The following is a 22,885-nucleotide window of genomic DNA, read 5'->3' as shown; positions in this document are numbered from 1 at the left end:
TACCAGAGAGACTGAGCCTGGGGATACCACAGAGACAGAGCCTGGGGATACCAGAGAGACTGAGCCTGGGGATACCACAGAGACAGAGCCTGGGGATACCAGAGAGACTGAGCCTGGGGATACCAGAGAGACTGAGCCTGGGGATACCAGAGAGACTGAGCCTGGGGATACCAGAGAGACTGAGCCTGGGGATACCAGAGAGACTGAACCTGGGGATACCAGAGAGACTGAACCTGGGGATACCAGAGAGACTGAGCCTGGGGATACCAGAGAGACTGAACCTGGGGATACCAGAGAGACTGAGCCTGGGGATACCAGAGAGACTGAACCTGGGGATACCAGAGAGACTGAACCTGGGGATACCAGAGAGACTGAACCTGGGGATACCAGAGAGACTGAACCTGGGGATACCAGAGAGACTGAGCCTGGGGATACCAGAGAGACTGAACCTGGGGATACCAGAGAGACTGAACCTGGGGATACCAGAGAGACTGAGCCTGGAGGAACCAGATCAAGAGGTAGGTTCATGTGTGTGGAGCACTTACACCATCCAACTATGTTCAAGAAGCTACATACATATTAGACTATATTTCCCTATACAGGAAGGTGAGGTGTGAATAAAGCTTTTACTACATTAAACAAAGTGATTAGAAGTCTGGACACAGACAGAACAATCTATTGCTGGACACATTTTCGGTTACAGCTCATATGTTCCAAATGTATCGTTTGAAAAATGATCAGATTTTTTTTTTAAATGATTTGATTAATGTAACGACCTTAAGGGGTTCACTGATCAGTAACTGGGGGAAAACAGGACCCCGGGGCTGGATCTAATATCAATAGACAGGACGGGCAGGTTGAGCATTTATTTAGGGAGAAATTATAATCTAGAAGAAGGTGACTGTATGACAGTGGAGAGAGTGTGGGGACGGCGCCTGACACCAGGAGGTAAATGTATCAAGCTGAGAGTTTTCTGGTGGGTTTCAAAAGTGGAGATGTTGCCTATAGCAACCAATCAGATTCTAGCTGTCATTTTGTAGAATGTACTAAATAAATGATAACTAGGGGCCTGATTCATTAAGGATCTTACATGAAAAAACAGTCAGTATTTAACTTATGTGCAAAACAGAACACTCATTTGCACCCCTTGCATGTAACATGGTTTTGTCCAGGAGACTGAAATAAGGATCCTCTTCATTTAAGATCCTTAATGAATCAGGTCCCAGAATCTGATTGGTTTTTCAAACCTGCCGGAAAACTCTCAGCTTGATACATTTACCCGCAGATCTCCTAATATCATGATCTATTGGATCTTATCATTTCCTGATCTATAAGGTCTTCCCATTTCATTATCTGTTGGATCTTATCTCTTCCTCCTCTATCATTTTTTCCTGATCTTCCAGATCTCATAATTTCCTGATCTACTGGATCTAATTTCCTATTCGTTTGCATCTAATAATTACCCTTTCTACCAGATGTCATCTTGTCCTGAATATTATCACTTCCTGTTCTACTGGATCTCATCAGTTTGTGTAGATGGATATTTCCTGGACTGCTGGTTTCTCTACATCCCATATTACGCTCAGTGACCGAGTGATCATCCAGAATTTTCCTTGTATATCCAGAACTTCTGCTGAACTGTTTTCCCCTCTCCTCCTTGTCCAATGTGATTCATCCAACAATATATCTAAGTAGCTCAAATACACTTTTGTTCCTTTTTCAATTGTTTTATTTACAACCCTCATGTTAAACAAAAAACAACAAGATTGCAATTTCTCCGTCCAATGGGAGAATCATCATCTTATACATTGTCTCTTTGTTAAAAAAAAATATGATGTGCTCCATCCTGAAACAAAGTATTGGATGGTCTATATGTCCCTGGGAGACGGGATGGTACAATCACACGGCATACAGTGTAACATTAATATGAAGGGTAAACCACGTTCATCTTCCATAAGAAAATAGTTTTGCTGATGTATTTATCTATACAAAGATCAGTATCTCTGGAAACTGCATTTAAATGACATTAATTACAGTAAGAATTACAAGGAAATTCAATTTGACAACCATACGGTATTATATATATTCCACATTTATAAAAATACAGCTTAAATCAAAGTGTATAAATCTTTATATCATCACATTGACCACAACAGCTGTATTACCATAGGCCGTATAGAGGGCACATCCTCACCCTGTGTATCTTAGCATCAAATCGTCATAGGGAGTTCTTCTGATACATTTGGAATAAATAATGTATAATTAGCTATCACATGGATATGATTACTACACAGAGACACTTCTGTGACACATTTACAAGTTCATCTTTGGTAAACAAAAATGACAAAAAAGGCAGATTTTTTTATCATTAGAAGGACTTAATTGCTACAAATCAGGTTTACTGGGATGCATTATTATAATCCTTTATTTATATAGTGCCTACATATTCCACAGCGCTGTACAATAAGGAAGTCATGAGAAGTTTTTCAACCTATATCTTGCACCATATGCTTGGAGATTGGGGACGTCAGGGCAACAGGCAATGACCTTGGAAGCATTAGTCAGGTGACATCATTAAGGTCACAGAGAAGAGCCCATAATGGTCAATAGTGTGCTCCCCGAAAACTGCTAAGAATTGTAAGGGAACAGCAGCTGCTCTCCCCCCAGATACAGGACCCACAGGTGAGGCTTTCAGTTCTACACAATCCTGTACATGCTGCATTCGTCTAGAGCAGTGATGGGCAAACTACGGCCCGCGGGCCAGATCCGGCCCACTTAGAGGTTCTATCCGGCCCGCCAATATTTTAAAAAATTTCATTAAAATATGCATAAAATTATTAGGGCCGACCCTGTGTGTCAGAACCTTCATTTTTATGCCTTCCCAGCTATTTCCTCCATTACACTTCATCCTCCTTCCTAAGAGGACACCTCGTATGTCAATCACTGAAACACCTGCCCGCCCCCTAACGGCTGAAAGTCATGTGAGAAGAGATGGGCTGGGCCATATACTAAGGCGGATTTCGATTGGCTGCTGTGTTGTCAGTTAGTGGCTCACCAGAAAGACGGATCTGCAACAACCTGCTGAAATAAGTGCTGTGTCTGTACGATCGCTGCACTTATAGAGGTAACTGCTATATAACACCCTCCCGTCCCATTCAAAACATTTGTATTATATATTTCGATATTTGAGTTTTTTAATAAATTACATTGGCCCGCCTAAAGTTTTTCTTTTTTATTTGGCCTCCTGAAAAAGTTTGCCCATCACTGCTCTAGAGGGACAACCACACCAACATCATATCCACCGATTAACCCTCTCCGCAGAGTCCCTGGTTCATATCAAGACCAGGCCAGAAGCAGCTGCAGTTTTATACCTTACAACAACCCGGAGGATTGGTAAAATGACATTAAATGGTGATAAAAAATGTATCAGGACAACAACTGTTGCAGGGGCAGTAACGATCCCTCAGCAAGCATTAAACCATAACAAAAAGAAAATGTGTCTTCAAGATAAAGTGACAGTTTTGTTCCAAGATGGAGTCAGGATAATACCAGGATCCAAGTACGTATCACACACATCATTCATAACACAGGGCTATTAATCACACTTCCTCAACCTTCCAAAAATCCCCCCTTGGATAATTAAAGTGTTAATAGGCAATGTGTAAACTGGAAGCATCACCCCGTTTAGTTTCTCCTGGAGCTGTTGCCTAGAGAACTTTGAATTAAGTGCAATCAAACGGTTGTGCCGGATAGATCTGTGGGCACTGGCGCCAGTCCTACCTGGTGAACAAGACATTGAAACATTCTCTAGGAAACAAGTCTTGGAGAATAAATATTTTGGAAATCTTCTTTTCCAGCATGATGCCCCAGGGTGGAATAATAACATTATTCTAGTTTCACGAGCGTTGCCCTAAGGCTTCTGTCTGCCAAACATTAGGGCAACTGATTCTGGCATTTAATAAATCTGTTCTCACCATCAATAGACTGCAGGCCATAAACGGAAGATAGACTTATAGTTTACTCTACCATGCATTGCATTAGTATAAATGTGTGTTATCATTGGTGTAACTGGGGAGCAGGAAGCACCCATTAGCTCTTTAGCCATTAATAAGCTATGATCACCAAGATATTCTGTATATATATCACAGCTGAGAACTACGGTAGAGTCTGTTTGAGCCCAACACAAAGATTCTGATACCAAATAAAAATCACTTGTTGACAAATATAGCCCACAGATAGTATACCGTCATGCGAAATGTCATTAAAAATCATTCATAATACAATACCACCCCTGTAAGAATATAGTTTCTCTCATGGCACCCTAACATTGGCACATAGTTCATCATTAAAAATATAAGATCTCATTTTTTTTTACAGTAATTGAACCTATTTCTATATCACAGTATCTCAGAATCGTCAGTAGACATTTTTCATACCACATTATGTCTACAGGAAAATGAACAACAAATTTACGTGTAAGAGGCTAAACGGACCATAGCAACAAATGTAATGGTCTGAATAATAAATACTTAAGTATTTACTTAAAGTGATATTTTGCACAACAAATAGTCATTCAACAAGAGGGTTTTGCACTTGCTCTTACTGAGACCTTTATTTCACGGATGTGGCGGTGAGAATCCCTTACACCAGTTCACTCTGTATGTGTATGTGGAACTGGTACGGCTGGTAGAGGACAGGAGCTTGTCCTTGAGGGATATAGTAGTTACTGAAGTTCCTGTCGCTCATGTAGGGGGCCGGCTGGTAGTAGCACGTAACGTTCGCTGCGTTTGGAATGATATTTTGCTCCCCAAGAACTTTCAAAGCCAGAATGGTGATCATGTTAAGAGTCTGTCTACGCTCATGACCCATCAGACAAACTGTGCTCTCGTTCACCACGGAACGCAGTATCATCAAGTAGTCGTACTTGCTCTTCTCCTCTCCGATGAAATGATTGCGCAAATACGACTCGATTTTCCTCTGCTGTTCCTCCACGTCGGGAAAGTCGATGAAAAATCTGGAACACATGTAACGCTCCAGGGATTTAATTTCAGTCTCATTGGCTGGTTTATATTCGCGAACTAAGAGGTTGCTGTATTTGAGAAGACCCCCTCCGCGGATCTCTTCAGGATTCCTTGTTGCAATGAGTTTACATCTCAGATGCTCCATGGATTCCTTGAAGTCCCCATACATGCTCTCAGCAACAACAGCGGGGTGGGTCTCGGATGTTAATTCACAGTCTTTGTCCGTGTAAACATTCAGGATGGAATCCAGTATTATCTGGAAAGAGTCCACACTAAACTCAAACTGCCGTCTTAAAGAGTTGACAAATTTAAGCTCCACGTTTTTGCCACTGTTGTTGGACAAGGAGATCAGACTCCACCGGTCATGGTCAGTAGAAACCTTCACCATCTTTTGAACATACGCCTCATTCATGGTGAGAGCAGTGATCTTCTCCTTCTTGACACATTTGGGCAGAAAGTCTAAAAGAGAATCCAAGACAATCTCTTTAACGGTCTGAAATGCAGGTTCTCCGGGAAGCTCCACACCAAAGATGATGTCCAAATCTTTACAGCTGGTGCCGTTCTGTTGCATAAGGATGTGGCTAGCTGTAGATCCGTTCAGGCGAATGTCACGTATGGCGATCTTCTTCTTTACCAGCTGTTCTTTCACCACATGAATGATATCCTTTGGCCTTATTTCCATGGTTGGAAAGTTCCCCCGTCCATGGATGGGTATAATCTCCGTCAGGACCTGGTCGAGGATGGTGACCTGGTCCTGGGTCAGATTGCTGAATCTGCAGTCCGACTGTTCGGTCATGATGGACACCCGGTGATACAACTGTAGGGAGATAAAGGATTATAGGGGCGTTAGGATCATCTGTAGGACAGAGAAGGTTTTCAAAATGCATATGTCAAGTTTTGGGGAAACAATATTCAGAGAGGAAACCTGGAAAATAACATTAATATAGAATGTAAAGATATATAGAAATATGGCTGCTCTAGAAGTATCACTTTATTTACCAGTAAAGAGTTATTTGCATCTTCAGATCAGTTTATCTGCAACTTTTTGTGACTTATAAAAGCCCCCTGGTCAGTGGAGACTATCGACAGGTATTGTCCTGGGTAGTAATCACCGGGTGAAGCCTATTTATCGTGGTCTGCAGTGATACAAGTACCACCCCTGTCCCCCACTGCTAACCCCATCTCAGGGTAGCGTTAGTCGGGGTCAACGCAAGAAAAAAATGATTTAGTAGTAAAATAATTATTTTTTTTAAAAAGAATTCTATATTAAAAAATAATACTTTATTATATTTTTTATGGAATCTGAAAATGGAAACTGAAATTCCATGTGCTGGCTGCTATGGTGGATCACGCATGCGCAGAAGGGCGCAGTATGGGTGGCAGATATGTAACATTATATTCTATAGGAGACAGATATGTGACCTTATATTCTATAGGAGACAGATATGTGACCTTATATTCTATAGGAGACAGATATGTGATCTTATATTCTATAGGAGACAGATATGTGATCTTATATTCTATAGGAGACAGGTATGTGACCTTATATTCTATAGGAGACAGATATGTGACCTTATATTCTATAAGAGACAGATATGTGATCTTATATTCTATAGGAGACAGATATGTAACATTATATTCTATAGGAGGCCGATGTGTGATCTTATATTCTATAGGAGACCGATATGTGATCTTATATTCTATAGGAGACAGATATGTGACCTTATACTCTATAGGAGACCGATATGTGATCTTATATTCTATAGGAGACAGATATGTGACCTTATACTCTATAGGAGACATATATGTGACCTTATATTCTATAGGAGACAGATATGTGACCTTATATTCTATAGGAGACAGATATGTAACCTTATATTCTATAGGAGACAGATATGTGACCTTATATTCTATGAGAGACAGATATGTGACCTTATATTCTACAGGAGACAGATATGTGACCTTATATTCTATGAGAGACAGATATGTGACCTTATACTCTATAGGAGACCGATATGTGATCTTATATTCTATAGGAGACAGATATGTGACCTTATACTCTATAGGAGACAGATATGTGACCTTATATTCTATAGGAGACAGATATGTGACCTTATATTCTATAGGAGACAGATATGTGACTTTATATTCTATAGGAGACAGATATGTGACCTTATATTCTATAGGAGACCGATATGTGATCTTATATTCTATAGGAGACAGATATGTGATCTTATATTTTATAGGAGACAGATATGTGATCTTATACTCTATAGGAGACAGATATGTGAACTTATATTCTATAGGAGACAGATATGTGACCTTATATTCTATAGGAGACATATATGTGACCTTATACTCTATAGGAGACAGATATGTGATCTTATATTCTATAGGAGACAGATATGTGATCTTATATTCTATAGGAGACAGATATGTGACCTTATACTCTATAGGAGACAGATATGTGATCTTATATTCTATAGGAGACAGATATGTGACCTTATACTCTATAGGAGACAGATATGTGACCTTATATTCTATAGGAGACAGATATGTGATCTTATATTCTATAGGAGACAGATATGTGATCTTATATTCTATAGGAGACAGATATGTGACCTTATACTCTATAGGAGACAGATATGTGATCTTATATTCTATAGGAGACAGATATGTGACCTTATATTCTATAGGAGACAGATATGTGACCTTATATTCTATAGGAGACAGATATGTGACCTTATATTCTATAGGAGACAGATATGTGACCTTATATTCTATAGGAGACAGATATGTGACCTTATATTCTATAGGAGACAGATATGTGACCATACTCTATAAAAGTGCTAAAACTTTATTAATAACACTGACAACAGTTGAGAAACGATTTGATACAAAATAACTCCAAGTAAAGTGATCTCCAGCCCACGGGGACCAAGGACAAAACAAGGCAATATATAAACAACACGTACAGCTCCCTGCTGTATACAGAGTCGTTACAGAGATAATTACATGTTAATGAGAGATATTGTACCAGTCTGTCCAATCACAGGACCCGGGGGACGAAGCCAGCTCAGTGGTGAATATTTAAACACATGTAATGATCTGATTGTCTCCGTCTAGAGACGTTTATAGGGCAACTGAGGGCGGGGAAAGTGATTATAATCCTCCATGTAATAATTGTTATGTTACATTCTCTATGTACCTAGAATAAATTATATCAGTTCTGACCCCCAGAGCTGACGATCCTGCTGCCTACAGATACCCTGAGGTCCCATGACGTTTGGCTAAATTACTATAGATCTCTTCAGAGGTCCAGATGGTTCCTCAATCTACTTATTGTTTCTGACAATGTACTGAAACTAACCCACAATTTGTTTTCTGAACTGAACTGCAAAAAATCCGCTCACAGAGGATTATTGGTGAACTTGCTAAAAATGATTCTTTAGATCCTAAGGAAATGTAAATAATGATAAAAAAAATGTTCTGCTCTTTCCTTATATATACATAAAGGTTTATAATATGACATAACTGTTTTACAAGTCAAAAAAAGTCATTAAGAATTGGACACAAAAATGAAACCTATACTATGAAAGCCCAGTGTAAAATGCATATAATAATGTGTAATATTCACCGGCTTCCATCAGCTTTATGGTAATATTACACTGTTATATATACACGATATTTACTGTTGGGTAATACACATTCAGTGGAGAGTAAGGTGAATTCTCATGAAATATGACAGTAACTTATGAGCACTGAAGGCAAAACTGGTCAATTATTTCCTAGTAAACAGGCGACAGAGAGAGAAAATCTCTGCAATACTCTTCAAAAGGTCAAAGCGTTAAATGACTGAGGACAGAGCGTTTCCGCAGGTCTCAGTGTGTGGATCCTCTCTATTCATAGACGTTCAGTTTTCCTAAGATCCCAAATGTGTCTGTCTGATCCACAGCCCAGTACGGATGTGACTGCTGCAGTGTGGAGTGGGGCACACACAAAGCTTCACCCGCTGGGTCAGAGAGAACAAACTCACCGATTAGCTTCTGGTGCTCGTCTGGCAATAGCTGGGATATTAGACAGCTGACTCATCTGATTTATCAGAGAACAGGTCTCATCATACCCGGTACAAACAGCAGCCACCTGGGGGGATAAGAGTTATATATAATAAGTATATTAAACCAACAGACAAATTATATTATATTATTGCATCGCAGTCTGAGAACAGAAATATTCAACATTCCTTAATCTATATTGTTATCAATCTAAATTGCTCACAGTATATCCTTAAGACCTGGCCTGTTAGTAGTTATGACCTTTAGCTTAACTCCAATAATAAAATCTTGGATTTAAACTCAGCGTATTCTCCCTATTTACATATACTGGAATCCAGGTGCTCTCGTTGTTTGTTTGCTTTGATTGATCCCAGTTGACGCTTCCTTACGGCTCTTTGTTTGTTGCGTTTATCGTTCCCTCGTCTGTTGTTACCGCGCAGGTGACTGTCGCTTTAGTTTAAAAGCTTCTCATCCTCGTTGGGGTGGAAATTCCACCGTAACAATTACTGTAATGAAAACTGGAATATTCCTACACGCCCAGCACAGTATTAGAAGTACATATATAATATGTTTACAGTCTGTATTACTCTTCCTGAAATAAACCCTGGAAACATAGATCATCAATACATCAACAGATCCTGTGTACTCTCTCTACACCCCCCTCCCACAGTCAGGCTGACAGTCCTCCCGTTCAGGGATTTGTAAAAGAACTAAAATAAGTACAATAGGAAGGTACGAGGGCTGTATTAGGTCACTGGTAATGTACACACAGATACACCTGGAGGCACTCGGTTGTCCCATATACCCAGTACCGGTAACCTACTGTCACCTGTGTCAGAGATAGCTCTGTGTACATGCATCATGTCAGGGACTAATTTGGAGGGTGGAATTATTATGCTTTAGTCTGCAAGTTTGATCTGACCAGAGCTGTACGAGAGCGTGACCGCCCAATGCTGGAGGGGGCGCAGCTTATGTATATTTTAGGTTCTCTTGGGTAAAATTGAGGGCTGGGGGGGGGGGCAACAGTTTTCCTTCTCGCCCCAGGCGCTAAACTTTTAAGTTATAGTGATACTAGGACAATCAAAGCCGTAACTTCAAATTTTAGCGCCTGGTTACAAAGTGTCATCAGTTTCACATCAACTTTGGAGTTTTGAATTAAGAGTTTTCATTTTAGCTCCTGTTTAGTTTGTATCTCTTTAGTTATTGGCGGCTTTTAGCTGTGACATGATGTATCCCAATTGTAAAGCGCTACGGAATCTGCTGGCGCTATATAAATAAATGTTGATGATGATGATAGATGCAATTTTCTCCACTGGAACCCAGTGGCACTTGCAAAATGCTGGTAAACAGAGCAGAGTAAGTCAAGCTGCCGAGAGAGACGGTAGAGCCGCATCTGCCTTGACGTCGTATTTGCAGTGTGACATTTAACTGTCAATATTGATTTTCCTGGGAAGGTATTTATCTTCAGCAATTCCTTAATACCCTCGGCCTTATTCCCCAAGCAAGAGGATGCAATATTTCCGTGTGTTTCTGTATTGTGTATTGTGTGTGGAAACGTTTAGTCACATAGCGCACTTTGTGTTTCCTCATGTATTATACATTTCCTAGAAGACGGTCTGTAATGCGGAGATTCAGATGGATGAACTGGGACATGTATTATTTAACTGTGTTTATTCAAAATGTAAAGATGTATTCCTTGTGCTATCTTCTCGCTAAATGAGCCTTAGTTGGTCATATTGATATTCTCCAGCCGCTGAATGTGGATTATGGAGCTCTCCACAATGGAACATCTGGTTACGCTGCAGGCTGAGGGTAACAACATCCACAAATGTGTCCTCTCTTTATACAGCAGCTCAGAGCACTCTCTGAAACTGACATTAAGAAGAGTGAGACATTATAATGGTGGAGATAGAATAATACCTTTATTGCACTTCTATGCAGTGTAGATATGAGAGAACGGTGTTATAATTGCTGCAGAATTTTGCACATTTCAGTGGAATAATTTGGTGTTTTGCACAGAATTCCTCCTGTTCTTTTTGTTCCCTGCAGAACTCCCCTATTATTTGCGTTATTCTCCAACCAAACCGCCCAGCAGAATGAAATGACACCATCGTCAGCCCAGATAGATGTATAGACTATACGTTCTATGAAATGGGGAACTTACAAACACAGTGAGGAATTCCACGTAACGACGAAGCGAGAAGGAACTTGTAGATTGTATCTCCGGAACGTCCAACGCTGTGAGATTCAATCTGTGCGAGATTTCATATGTGAGCGCCAGGCATGTGCGTGACATTGCTCAGAACTGCTGTAAACCTGGGCCTGCTTGGGGGCCCTGGCCCCCCTGAATAGTGGGAGGAGTCATCAATCTGGTGTGGCCCTGCCCCCTTTGGTGGCTATGGAAGGGGTCCAAACCCAGAAATTTCTCTTGCCGGCCCTGTCTACGGGAATACCTGACATCACGCCAGTGGAAGCGTTCTGCGACACAGTGATGTCATGTACACGCTGTAGGATTACGACAGTTCCCATGTTTATGACGAGTTGCTCAGTCACGAGGATGACACGGGCGTGAGAACATCAACTGGGGGCAATGACAGTCATTACAGGGGGCAAAACAAGACAAACAGTGTCAGCAACAAAGTGAAGTGTAACGTTACCTGGGGGCATTTCCTCCGTCTCACGATGGACATAACGAACGTTACTGTTAATTAACTGGCAACAAAGACGTTTCTGATGACAGAAATAGAACAAGTTGTGATGTGGCCTAAATACTGATGTTATTCTTCCCTAGAGCTGTATAACACTGGAGGTTGTTATAAAGTGAAACCATCTATCTCTATCCAGTGATATCATCATCATCACCATTTATTTATATAGCGCCACTAATTCCGCAACTGAGATCTGGACGCTCAATTAAGTTGTTTCAGAGCAACTGGCCGCCAACCATCGTGGGTATGAGCGCAAAATGTCTGCCAACCTGCGCTAAATCTGTTTGGAAATCAAATGAGACCTAGAGGTATATGTACTAAACTGCGGGTTTGAAAAAGTGGAGATGTTGCCTATAGCAACAGATTCTAGCTGTCAATTTATAGAATGTACTAAATAAATGACTAATAGAATCTGATTGGTTGCTGTAGGTAAAATCTCCACTTTTTCAAACCGGCAGTTTAGTAAATATACCTCCTGGAGTAGAAGTGGTCATTGTCCGACCTCCATACAAGCGATCTATCAGGTATTTTAGAGTTGGCCATGTAGGTCTATGTACGGTAGAACCAAAGGGCCAGATCTGCCGGTGCATCACCATATTCTAATTACATCTCAGAGATATCAGTCTGGGATAGCCCTGGCTACGTTTTACTTGTCAGCAGAGCAAAAAAGTCAGTTGACCTTCGCTGGGGGCAAATACATGACCTTTCCCAAAGATCTTCTACCTCTAGAATTATAACTTATAATTACTGATACGAGAAATAAGGGTACGGCTCATTACTGGAATTGTTATGGAAGTCTCTTCAGAATACGCTCAGTTTATTCTTGTATGTGCAACACAGACCATTCAACTCTATCAGAATAATGTTGATTACATATTAACTTTACAAGCATTGTATGCCCTAATACCACAAACTAATACGTAGATAAAGCATCATATAAGACTTTAACCAATCATATCGCTGCATATGACAGGACCACTCAACATCACTCCCCATCCCCCAGATATAGGCATAAATCCAACTAGACCTCTCCACATCTTATCTGGTGTAGACTTTACTGTACCACAACTTCCCCGTTTTCCATCATGAACAATTGAGGGCAGATTTCAGATAAGTTACGCTATATAATATATTATAGACATGTTTCCCCATATACCTTGAGCAACATCGTCTAAGAAGCAGAAAAACAACTTAATGTGTAAATATATGCGCTGTAGCTCGTTAACTCTTATGTGTCCCATTACTATTATATAACCAGCTTTAATTCAACTCCCGTTTGTGTGAATTGATTATCCTTATTAGGAATGACAACTGAAAAGCAATAAAGAAGTTGATGTGATACTACATAGTAACACTCGGACATGAATCAGAGTCGGTATCCAGAAGCTGCAGAGGGTGCTGGTTAGAGAGGCCAGTGTCCCGGTAGAGAGCGATGCTACGAGGGCACTGATCATTGTACAGCCCGGTGCTCACTGTCACCATCAGATGGCAGCCAGGAGACAGAGCTACTGGGATTATTCCTCTCTCTATCCTGCCGCCAGTTTGCTTCATGTAACAAAGCCAACGTTATTTGGAAACATTCCTCTGTTGATACAATAACTAGAGTCACATTTACATAGTGAGCAGCACAATCTGACAACATTTGTCATCATTAACTGGTGGAGCAGATGTAATCAATGTGCTACAAGACCAGCCGGGAATCAATGTACTCGCCGAGAAAACACAGAGTCATTAAGGAGCAAAGCATGAAAAAGGAGTAACTCTGCACCAGGGCAAAACCATGTTACTTTGGAGTGGGAGGTAAATTTAAAATGTGAGGACAGATGTATAGTTTGGGTAGGACATGTCCTAGATCAACATTAAATTTCAGTGTAAGAATAAAGCTATCAAGTATTTGTGAGCTATATGAAAAAACAACCAGTGTTTAACTTATGTGCAAAATAATAAATTAATTTGCTCCCCTTGCATTCTAACTTGCTTTGTCCCAGAGAAAACGTTCTCCTTTTTTTGCCGTACTTTCTTTAATGACTCAGAAAGTCTCTCACGTCCTCCATCAAATAATATTTATAGGTAAAGTGATATAATCCAATATAGGAAAGGGACCAGATTGGTGTCAGTGAAGTTTACATACAAAATACATTAAGGGGCTGATACAAAGTTGGTCACAAAATAGACACAAATTACTCTTGAGGAAAAGGCGGATGCAAAATAGCGTATTTGCGCCGAACTGCAGAGCCGTCCGTTTCTCGAGATGCTCAGTCTCAATGTCAGTGCAATAACTGTGTCACCAGGAAGAGTTTACAGGAAAAACAACTATTTATATACAAACTTCTATATCCACTTTATTTGCCTGTAAATCTGCCATGTAGCTCGGAGGTTACTCTGCAAATCTGTAGAACACCGCCCCCTAGTGTACAAATTATCAAACACATTGGTAGACTGCACATAGGTTTGTACTGTATTAACATTTCAGCCAAGTATCTCCCTATTCTACACATCAAGAAGATCTCTACAAAACATATTATTACTGCTTTTCAAATAAGTCATATTTCAATCAATCTGTGTAGACATTGGTCAACAACCATATCTGGGCCCCTAGGGAAGGTGTCATATCAGAAGTCAAGAGGTCCCTGCTTGTACACAGGTGAGTTAGGAGGTCCCTGCTTGTATACAGGTTAGTTAGGATGTCCCTGCTTGTACACAGGTGAGTTAGTAACCATGTCTAAAATCCTGTCCAGGCTGCTTAGAAACAGGTCTGATAAGTATTGTTATGTGTTTACATTGTGATATTTGCTCTTCTGCAGACACAACAGGTCCCATTTCATGAGAGAAATATTTGTCTGGTTTGGGATTTTCCAAGAATTTTTGGGCTGAAGTCACCTGGACTCAACTGATTAATATCAAAAACGTCATTCACATTAGTTAATTACTGTCAGTCTAATGTTATTCAAACCTAAAACTGAAATAAATCATGTCTCCCTCATGTTGTCATCTCCACTTATGTATATATTTTTCATTGTTTTTGGGGGGCGCCATATTTCTCATAAGAGCCAAGCAGTGAAAACAGCCCCCTTCATGCAGGAGGATTGTCACCCCTGCAGCACATCCCCCTGCTTCTATAAGCACTCTTACCCCTTATATTTGTAGCTTCTACCATAGGTGATAGATAAACTGTACATTATTAAACAGGTACATTCTAGCACAGTCAGATTATCATTTGTTTCTACTCTTCATGTTCATTTTCCAATTGCATTATCCTGGTTTGAATTCTATAACTATGTGCAGACAATTAACTCAGGTAATTGCTTTTGGAAAACAAGTGTGAAAATCAGTAGGAGGTATCTCACTGTTGCTGGGGGTGATAAAATACTGTATCCCCAGTTTCTGGCAATTAAAGTTAATAATGCCTTTATATGTATATATCCAGAGTACACAACATTATTACACTAGTCACCCAGAAACAATAACAGGTCAGACAATCACGGAGCCTGAGCTGATCCTTGTGGTTCTAGGACCCTGAAGACATCACACAGCCCGCAGTCATACTGCCGGATACATTGTATCCATCGACGTTCTATAATATGTTACAGCGGAAGCTTCTTACTACCAGATGTGTCACATAGACACGTTACTGAATGACTGTGCAGAGAAACCAATATCACTCCTTAAATGTAATATCTGAGAAATACCTTAAGTGGTGTGCTGGGGAATCCCCAATTCTGCTCCTCCCCTTAACCCCTGCACTGCCAAACGTCTGAGCGATGGCATAACAGCGGAGCTGGGCAGTGAATCCAATATACAGCAGTGTGTGGACACAGTATATAGAGCAGTGTGAATACAATATAAAGTGGGGTGTGGATACAATATATACAGGTCTGTGGATATAGTGGTGTGTGGAGGCAGTATACAGAGGTATGTGGAGGCAGTATACAGAGGTGTGTGGATGCAGTATACAGAGGTGTGTAGAGGCAGTATACAGAGGTGTGTGGAGGCAGTATACAGAGGTGTGTGGATGCAGTATACAGAGGTGTGTGGAGGCAGTATACAGAGGTGTGTGGAGGCAGTATACAGAGGTATGTGGATGCAGTATACAGAGGTGTGTGGATGCAGTATACAGAGGTGTGTGGATGCAGTATACAGAGGTGTGTGGATGCAGTATATAGAGGTGTGTGGAGGCAGTATACAGAGGTATGTGGATGCAGTATACAGAGGTGTGTGGATACAGTATACAGAGGTGTGTGGATGCAGTATATAGAGGTGTGTGGAGGCAGTATACAGAGGTATGTGGATGCAGTATACAGAGGTGTGTGGATGCAGGATACAGAGGTGTGTGGATGCAGTATATAGAGGTGTGTGGAGGCAGTATACAGAGGTATGTGGATGCAGTATACAGAGGTGTGTGGATGCAGTATACAGAGGTGTGTGGATGCAGTATATAGAGGTGTGTGGAGGCAGTATACAGAGGTATGTGGATGCAGTATACAGAGGTGTGTGGATACAGTATGTAGACAGGACTCTCAGCCTTCTCCGACTCAACAGTAACATGAATCCTTGATGTATTACCAAGTGACAGCCCACATGTTGTAGACTGAGGCATCTCACCCACTCAGAGTCGGGCACCGGCCACCCCGGGCTCTCTTACAGCCTGTGGGGAGATTTAACCCTTTCAGCTAACACAACATCCACCAGACTTTTATGCAAAGCGTTGATCCTGGTGTCACCAGATACATTCTGTAACCAATTCAGGCCACAGAATAACTTCAACGTGTGTATCTGATTCTATCAGCAAGATACGAAATATAACCAAGGCAGCTGTCGTACTCACAGTTCAATGAACATAAACCATTATAATCCTACATAGTCACATCAGCTCGGAACATGTTTATACAAGTTGTAATTAGATCGTAACAGGGTCACAGGTAATAGGTAATAGATACATTTTATAGCACACAGTAGTGAACACCATGCATTACTAGGTATACTGTGTATACCTAGTAATGCATATATATATATACACACACACACTGTATAGCACACAGTAATAACCATTATGCATTACTAGGTATAATAAGAGCTGTACACAGCACATAGAGGTATATAGACAGAGCGCACGCAGTGTAAGCGCAGCGCGGACACTCACCTGTCGCACACAGCACAGCGCTGTCGGACTGAGATCGCAGCGGCCGCAGTAGAGCTCTGTCCGCGCGGAGTGTGGTGCTGAACTAGCGGCCGCCCAGCTCCTACCTCATTCCCCTTGTAGCGTAAGCCGGTCTCCATGGCGACGTGACGTCACACTCTTAAGGTGGCTCAAGCCAGAGTTACAGAGACAGCAGCGGACGTCACAGAGACAAAGACAGGGACAGAAGAGAGAGGCAGGGACAGGAGGGAAAGACAGGGACAGAAGAGAGAGGCAGGGACAGGAGGGAAAGACAGGGACAGAAGAGAGAGCCAGGGACAGGAGGGAAAGCAGGGACAGAAGAGAGAGCCAGGGACAGGAGGGAAAGACAGGGACAGAAGAGAGAGCCAGGGACAGGAGGGAAAGCAGGGACAGAAGAGAGAGGCAGGGACAGGAGGGAAAGACAGGGACAGAAGAGAGAGCCAGGGACAGGAGGGAAAGACAGGGACAGAAGAGAGAGGCAGGGACAGGAGGGAAAGACAGGGACAGAAGAGAGAGGCAGGGACAGGAGGGAAAGACAGGGACAGAAGAGAGAGGCAGGGACAGGAGGGAAAGCAGGGACAGAAGAGAGAGGCAGGGACAGAAGAGAGAGGCAGGGACAGAAGAGAGAGACAGGGACAGGAGGGAAAGACAGGGACAGAAGAGAGAGACAGGGACAGGAGGGAAAGACAGGGACAGAAGAGAGAGGCAGGGACAGGAGGGAAAGCAGGGACAGAAGAGAGAGGCAGGGACAGGAGGGAAAGACAGGGACAGAAGAGAGAGGCAGGGACAGGAGGGAAAGACAGGGACAGAAGAGAGAGGCAGGGACAGGAAAGACAGGGACAGAAGAGAGAGGCAGGGACAGGAGGGAAAGACAGGGACAGAAGAGAGTGACAGGAGGGAAAGACAGGGACAGAAGAGAGAGCCAGGGACAGGAGGGAAAGACAGGGACAGAAGAGAGAGGCAGGGACAGGAGGGAAAGACAGGGACAGAAGAGAGAGGCAGGGACAGGAGGGAAAGACAGGGACAGAAGAGAGAGCCAGGGACAGGAGGGAAAGAGAGGGGAGATATAGAAGGGAGAGGGGGATAAGGGGAAAAGAGGGGAGAGAGAGGGGGATATAGGGGGGGGGAGGAGGATAGAGGGGGGTTAGAGTAGAGAGAGAACGGGTGATAGAGGGAGGGGAGAGGGAAGGGAAAGGGGGATAGGAGGAAGAGAGAGGGGAGATAGAGGAGGGAGAGGGGGGATAGGAGCGAGAGAAGTGTGGATGCAGTATACAGAGGTAAGAGGAGGGAGAGAGATGGGAGATAAAAGAGAGAGAGGGGGGATATAGAGGAGGGAGAAAGGGGGGCATAGAGGTGGGAGAGAGGGGGGTGAGAGGAGGGAGAGAGAGAGGGATAGGAGGGTGAGAGGGGGAGATAGAGAAGGGAAAGGGGGATCGAAGTGGGAGAGGAAGATAGAGACGGGAGAGGGGGATAGGATGGAGAGAGATGGGGAGAAAGGAGAGAGACAGAGGGAGATAGAGGAGGGGGAGAGAGAGAGATAGAGGAGGGGGAGAGGGGGATAGAGGAGGGAGAGAGAGGGGGAGAAATGAGGGAGATAGAGGGAGATAGAAGAGGGGGAGAGAGATAGAGGAGGGAGAGGGGGAAAGAGGAAGGAGGGAAAGGGGGATAGAGGGAGAGGGGGATAAAGGAAGCAGGGAGAGGGGAATAGAGGAGGGAGAGAGAGAGGGATAGAGAAGGGAGAGTGGGATAGAAGTGGGAGGTGGGAGATAGTAGAGTGAGAGAGATGAGAGGTAGAGGAGGGAGAGAGGAGGAGATGGGGGGGATAGAGGAGGGATAGAAGAGGGAGAGAGGGGGGTAGAGGAGGAAGAGAGAGAGGGGGATAGAGGAGGGAAAGAGAGGGGGTTTAGTGAGAGAGGGATTGGAGATAGAGGAGCGAGAGAGTGGAGATAGAGGAGCAATAGAGGAGGGAGAGAGAGGGGAGATAGAGGGGAGAGATAGAAGGATTAGATGTGAGAGTGGTATGTGTAACAAAGTCTAAGCAGCAATAATCCCATAGTGCACGGAGGCTGGACGGTTAAGAGATCATGAATATCCACCTGCTGCAGGTTCTGCACATGACCACTCTTCAGTCAGCTTTTTGTGCTGTTGTAAAGCTTTGTACAGATGAGAAGTCGGCTGTAGTACAGTAGACACCAGGTTATACTCTCTGTTATTTTAGTTGTATCTGAGGAAGAAAGGAACGTGGAATAAACACAATAATAAGTAGAAAAGGCAACGGAACAGTCACAACACTGCGTCCCTGTGTACAGACCTCAGGCGCTTCATAGACACTAATAAAACCTGGGTGACTGAGACAGTTATATATAGTAAAATGTTGGAGAGCACGCAGTTAATAATAGGGTGCATCTTCCATCATGTCATAGAGCCTAACAATTCATCATCGTCATCATCAACATTTATATATATATAGCGCCAGCAGATTCCGTAGCGCTTTACAATTGGGAACAAACAGCAATAAAACAGTACTGGGTAATACAGAGAGGGAGGAGGGCGCTGCCCGCAGGCTTACACTCTATCACCATTAGCATCATCCTCATCTCTCCATCTAGGAATCCATCTCAGTGATTAGAAGACCAAGAAACTGGACTTCATGTAGCTCAGATATGATGGATTTACGACACATATTTATTTTCTGGATACGTGGTAGATGGTTGACATTCAAAGTTGACAAAATGAATGTAGTTGACAGTATTATATGGTCAGGGGTAGGGGTGGGTGTAGGGGTAGGGATAGGGATAGGGGTAGGGTAGGGATAGGGTGGGTATAGGGGATAGGGATAGGGATAGGGTGGGTATAGGGGATAGGGGTAGGGATAGGGGTAGGGGTAGGGATAGGGATAGGGGTAGGGATAGGGATAGGGTGGGTATAGGGGATAGGGGTAGGGATAGGGATAGGGATAGGTATAGGGGTAGGAGTTGGTGTAGGGGTAGTGATAGGGATAGGGATAGTGATAGGGATAGGGGTAGCGATAGGGGTAGGTGTAGGGATAGGAATAGGGGTAGGGTAGGGGTAGGGATAGGGGTAGGGTAGGGGTAGGGATAGGGGTAGGTGTAGGGATAGCGGTAGGTGTAGGGATAGGGATAGGGGTAGGTGTAGGGATAGGGATAGGGGTAGGGTAGGGGTAGGGATAGGGATAGGGGTAGGGATAGGGGTAGGTGTAGGGATAGGGGTAGGTGTAGGGATAGGGATAGGGATAGGGGTAGGGTAGGGGTAGGGATAGGGGTAGGTTAGGGATAGGGGTAGGTGTAGGGATAGGGATAGGGGTAGGGTAGGTGTAGGGTAGGGGTAGGGATAGGGGTAGGTGTAGGGATAGGGATAGGGGTAGCGATAGGGGTAGGTGTAGGGATAGGGATAGGGTAGGGGTAGGGATAGGGATAGGGGTAGAGGTAGGGATAGGGATAGGGGTAGGGATAGGAATAGGGGTAGGGATAGGGATAGGGATAGGAGTTGGTGTAGGGGTAGGGATAGGGATAGGGATAGGGATAGGGGTAGGGGTAGGGATAGGGGTCAGGGGCGGATCTAGAGAATATATGTACACGGGGCGATGTAGGGGGTGATTTAGGCCACGCCCCCTTTTTGACATCTGAGGCTCCCGGCGGCTGCATACTATGTGCAGGTCCGTTAGGCAGTGACAGGCAGGGACAGTGTGTTTAAAACACAATCAGAGCAGCCGGGCAGCACACTGTCCCTGCCTGTCACTGCAAACGGACCTGCACATAGTGTGCAGCCGCCGGCAGCAAGCCCCTGCTAGGGGGGGTGATCGCCCCGATCGCCCCCCCCCCCCCCCCTCCCTGGATCCGCCACTGATAGGGGTAGGGGTAGGGGTGGGTGTAGGGGTAGGCATAGGGATAGGGATAGGGTAGGGGAAGCGGTAGGGATAGGGTAGGGGTAGGGATAGGGGTAGGGATAGGGATCGGGATAGGAATAGGGGTAGGGTTAGGAGTAGGGGTAGGGGTAGGGGTAGGGATAGGGATAGGGTAGGGATAGGGGTAGGGATAGGGTAGGGGAAGCGGTAGGGATAGGGTAGGGGTAGGGATAGGAATAGGGATAGGGGTAGGGATAGGAATAGGGGTAGGGTTAGGGGTAGGGGTAGCGATAGGGGTAGGGATAGTGATAGGTGTAGGGGTAGGGATAGGGATAGGGGTAGGGATAGGGATAGGGGTAGGGGTAGGGATAGGGATAGGGATGGGGTAGGGATAGTGATAGGGATAGTGATAGGGATAGGAATAGGGGTAGGGGTAGGGGGAGCGATAGGGGTAGGGATAGGGATAGTGATAGGGGTAGGGGTAGGGGTAGTGATAGGGGTAGTGATAGGGGTAGGTGTAGGGATAGGGATAGGGGTAGAGGTAGGGATAGGGATAGGGATAGTGATAGGGTAGAGGTAAGGGTAGGGGTAGGGATAGGGATAGGGGTAGGGATAGGGATAAGGGTAGCGATAGGGGTAGGGATAGGGGTAGGGGTAGGAGTTGGTGTAGGTGTAGGGATAGGGGTAGAGGTAGGGATAGGGATAGGGGTAGAGGTAGGGATAGTGATAGGGGTAGGGATAGGGATAGGGGTAGAGGTTGGGGTAGTGGCTAGGGGTAGGTGTAGGGATAGGGGTAGGGATAGGGATAAGGGTAGGGGTAGTGATAGGGGTAGGTGTAGGGATAGGGGTAGGGGTAGGGATAGTGATAGGGATAGGGTAGGGGTAAGGGTAGGGGTAGGGATAGTGATAGGGATAGGGTAGGGGTAAGGGTAGGGGTAGGGATAGGAATAGGGATAGGGGTAGGGGTAGGAGTTGGTGTAGGGGTAGGCATAGGGATATGGGTAGAGGTAGGGATAGGGATAGTGATAGGGATAGGGTAGAGGTAAGGGTAGGGGTAGGGATAGGGATAGGGGTAGAGGTAGGGATAGGGATAGTGATAGGGATAGGGTAGAGGTAAGGGTAGGGGTAGGGATAGGGATAGGGGTAGGGATAGGGATAGGGGCAGAGGTAGGGATAGGGATAGGGATAGGGATAGTGATAGGGATAGGGGTAGAGGTAGGGATAGAGATAGGGATAGTGATAGGGATAATGATAGGGATAGGGGTAGGGGTAGGGATAGGGATAGGGATAGGGTAGGGGTAAGGGTAGGGGTAGGGATAGTGATAGGGATAGGGTAGGGGTAAGGGTAGGGGTAGGGATAGGAATAGGGATAGGGGTAGAGGTAGGGATAGTGGTAGGGATAGGGATAGGGGTAGAGGTAGGGATAGGGATAGGGTAGAGGTAAGGATAGAGGTAGGGATAGGGATAGGGTAGAGGTAGGGGTAGGGATAGGAATAGGAATAGGGATAGGGGTAGGGGTAGGGATAGGGATAGGGGTAGAGGTAGGGATAGGGATAGGGGTAGAGGTAGGGGTAGTGATAGGGGTAGGTGTAGGGATAGGGGTAGGGATAGGGATAGGGGTAGGGGTAGTGATAGGGGTAGGTGTAGGGATAGGGGTAGGGATAGTGATAGGGATAGGGTAGGTGTAAGGGTAGGGGTAGGGATAGTGATAGGGATAGGGTAGGGGTAAGGGTAGGGGTAGGGATAGGAATAGGGATAGGGGTAGGGGTAGGAGTTGGTGTAGGGGTAGGGATAGGGGTAGGGGTAGGGATAGGGATAGGGGTAGAGGTAGGGATAGGGGTAGGGGCAGGAATTTGACTTTTCTTCCCTGCCTGTATTATGGTGTCTACCTTATAAAATACAATTTAAATGCCTGCACAGAGTGAAACGATTTAAACACATGGATTATGTAGGAGTTGGTAGGTTTGCTAGTGAATGGTGCAGTTCTGGATGGTCCCCATATCTGTGTCTGGCCATTGATGTTGACCATATTTAGTTATTCCTACGCAGCCGAGGGGACGTTTCCGGTGTTTTTCACA

The 22,885-nt window shown here is 44.1% G+C and overlaps 1 protein-coding gene across 1 annotated transcript; it reads right to left on the bottom strand.

Moving 5' to 3' along the window:
• Positions 1-419: 419 nt before the first annotated feature.
• TENT5D (terminal nucleotidyltransferase 5D) lies at positions 420-17,242 on the bottom strand. Its single transcript, XM_075186204.1, has 3 exons — positions 16,925-17,242; positions 9,058-9,164; positions 420-5,838 (listed from the first exon to the last, which is right to left on the bottom strand). The coding sequence occupies exon 3, from the start codon at positions 5,815-5,817 to the stop codon at positions 4,642-4,644; it is 1,176 nt and encodes a 391-aa protein (XP_075042305.1). The 5' UTR covers positions 5,818-5,838; positions 9,058-9,164; positions 16,925-17,242; the 3' UTR covers positions 420-4,641.
• Positions 17,243-22,885: the final 5,643 nt, after the last annotated feature.

Source organism: Mixophyes fleayi, chromosome 9 (assembly GCF_038048845.1).
Source record: "Mixophyes fleayi isolate aMixFle1 chromosome 9, aMixFle1.hap1, whole genome shotgun sequence".
Taxonomy (NCBI): Eukaryota; Metazoa; Chordata; class Amphibia; order Anura; family Limnodynastidae; genus Mixophyes; species Mixophyes fleayi.
This window is presented reverse-complemented; position numbering and strand designations above follow the sequence as displayed.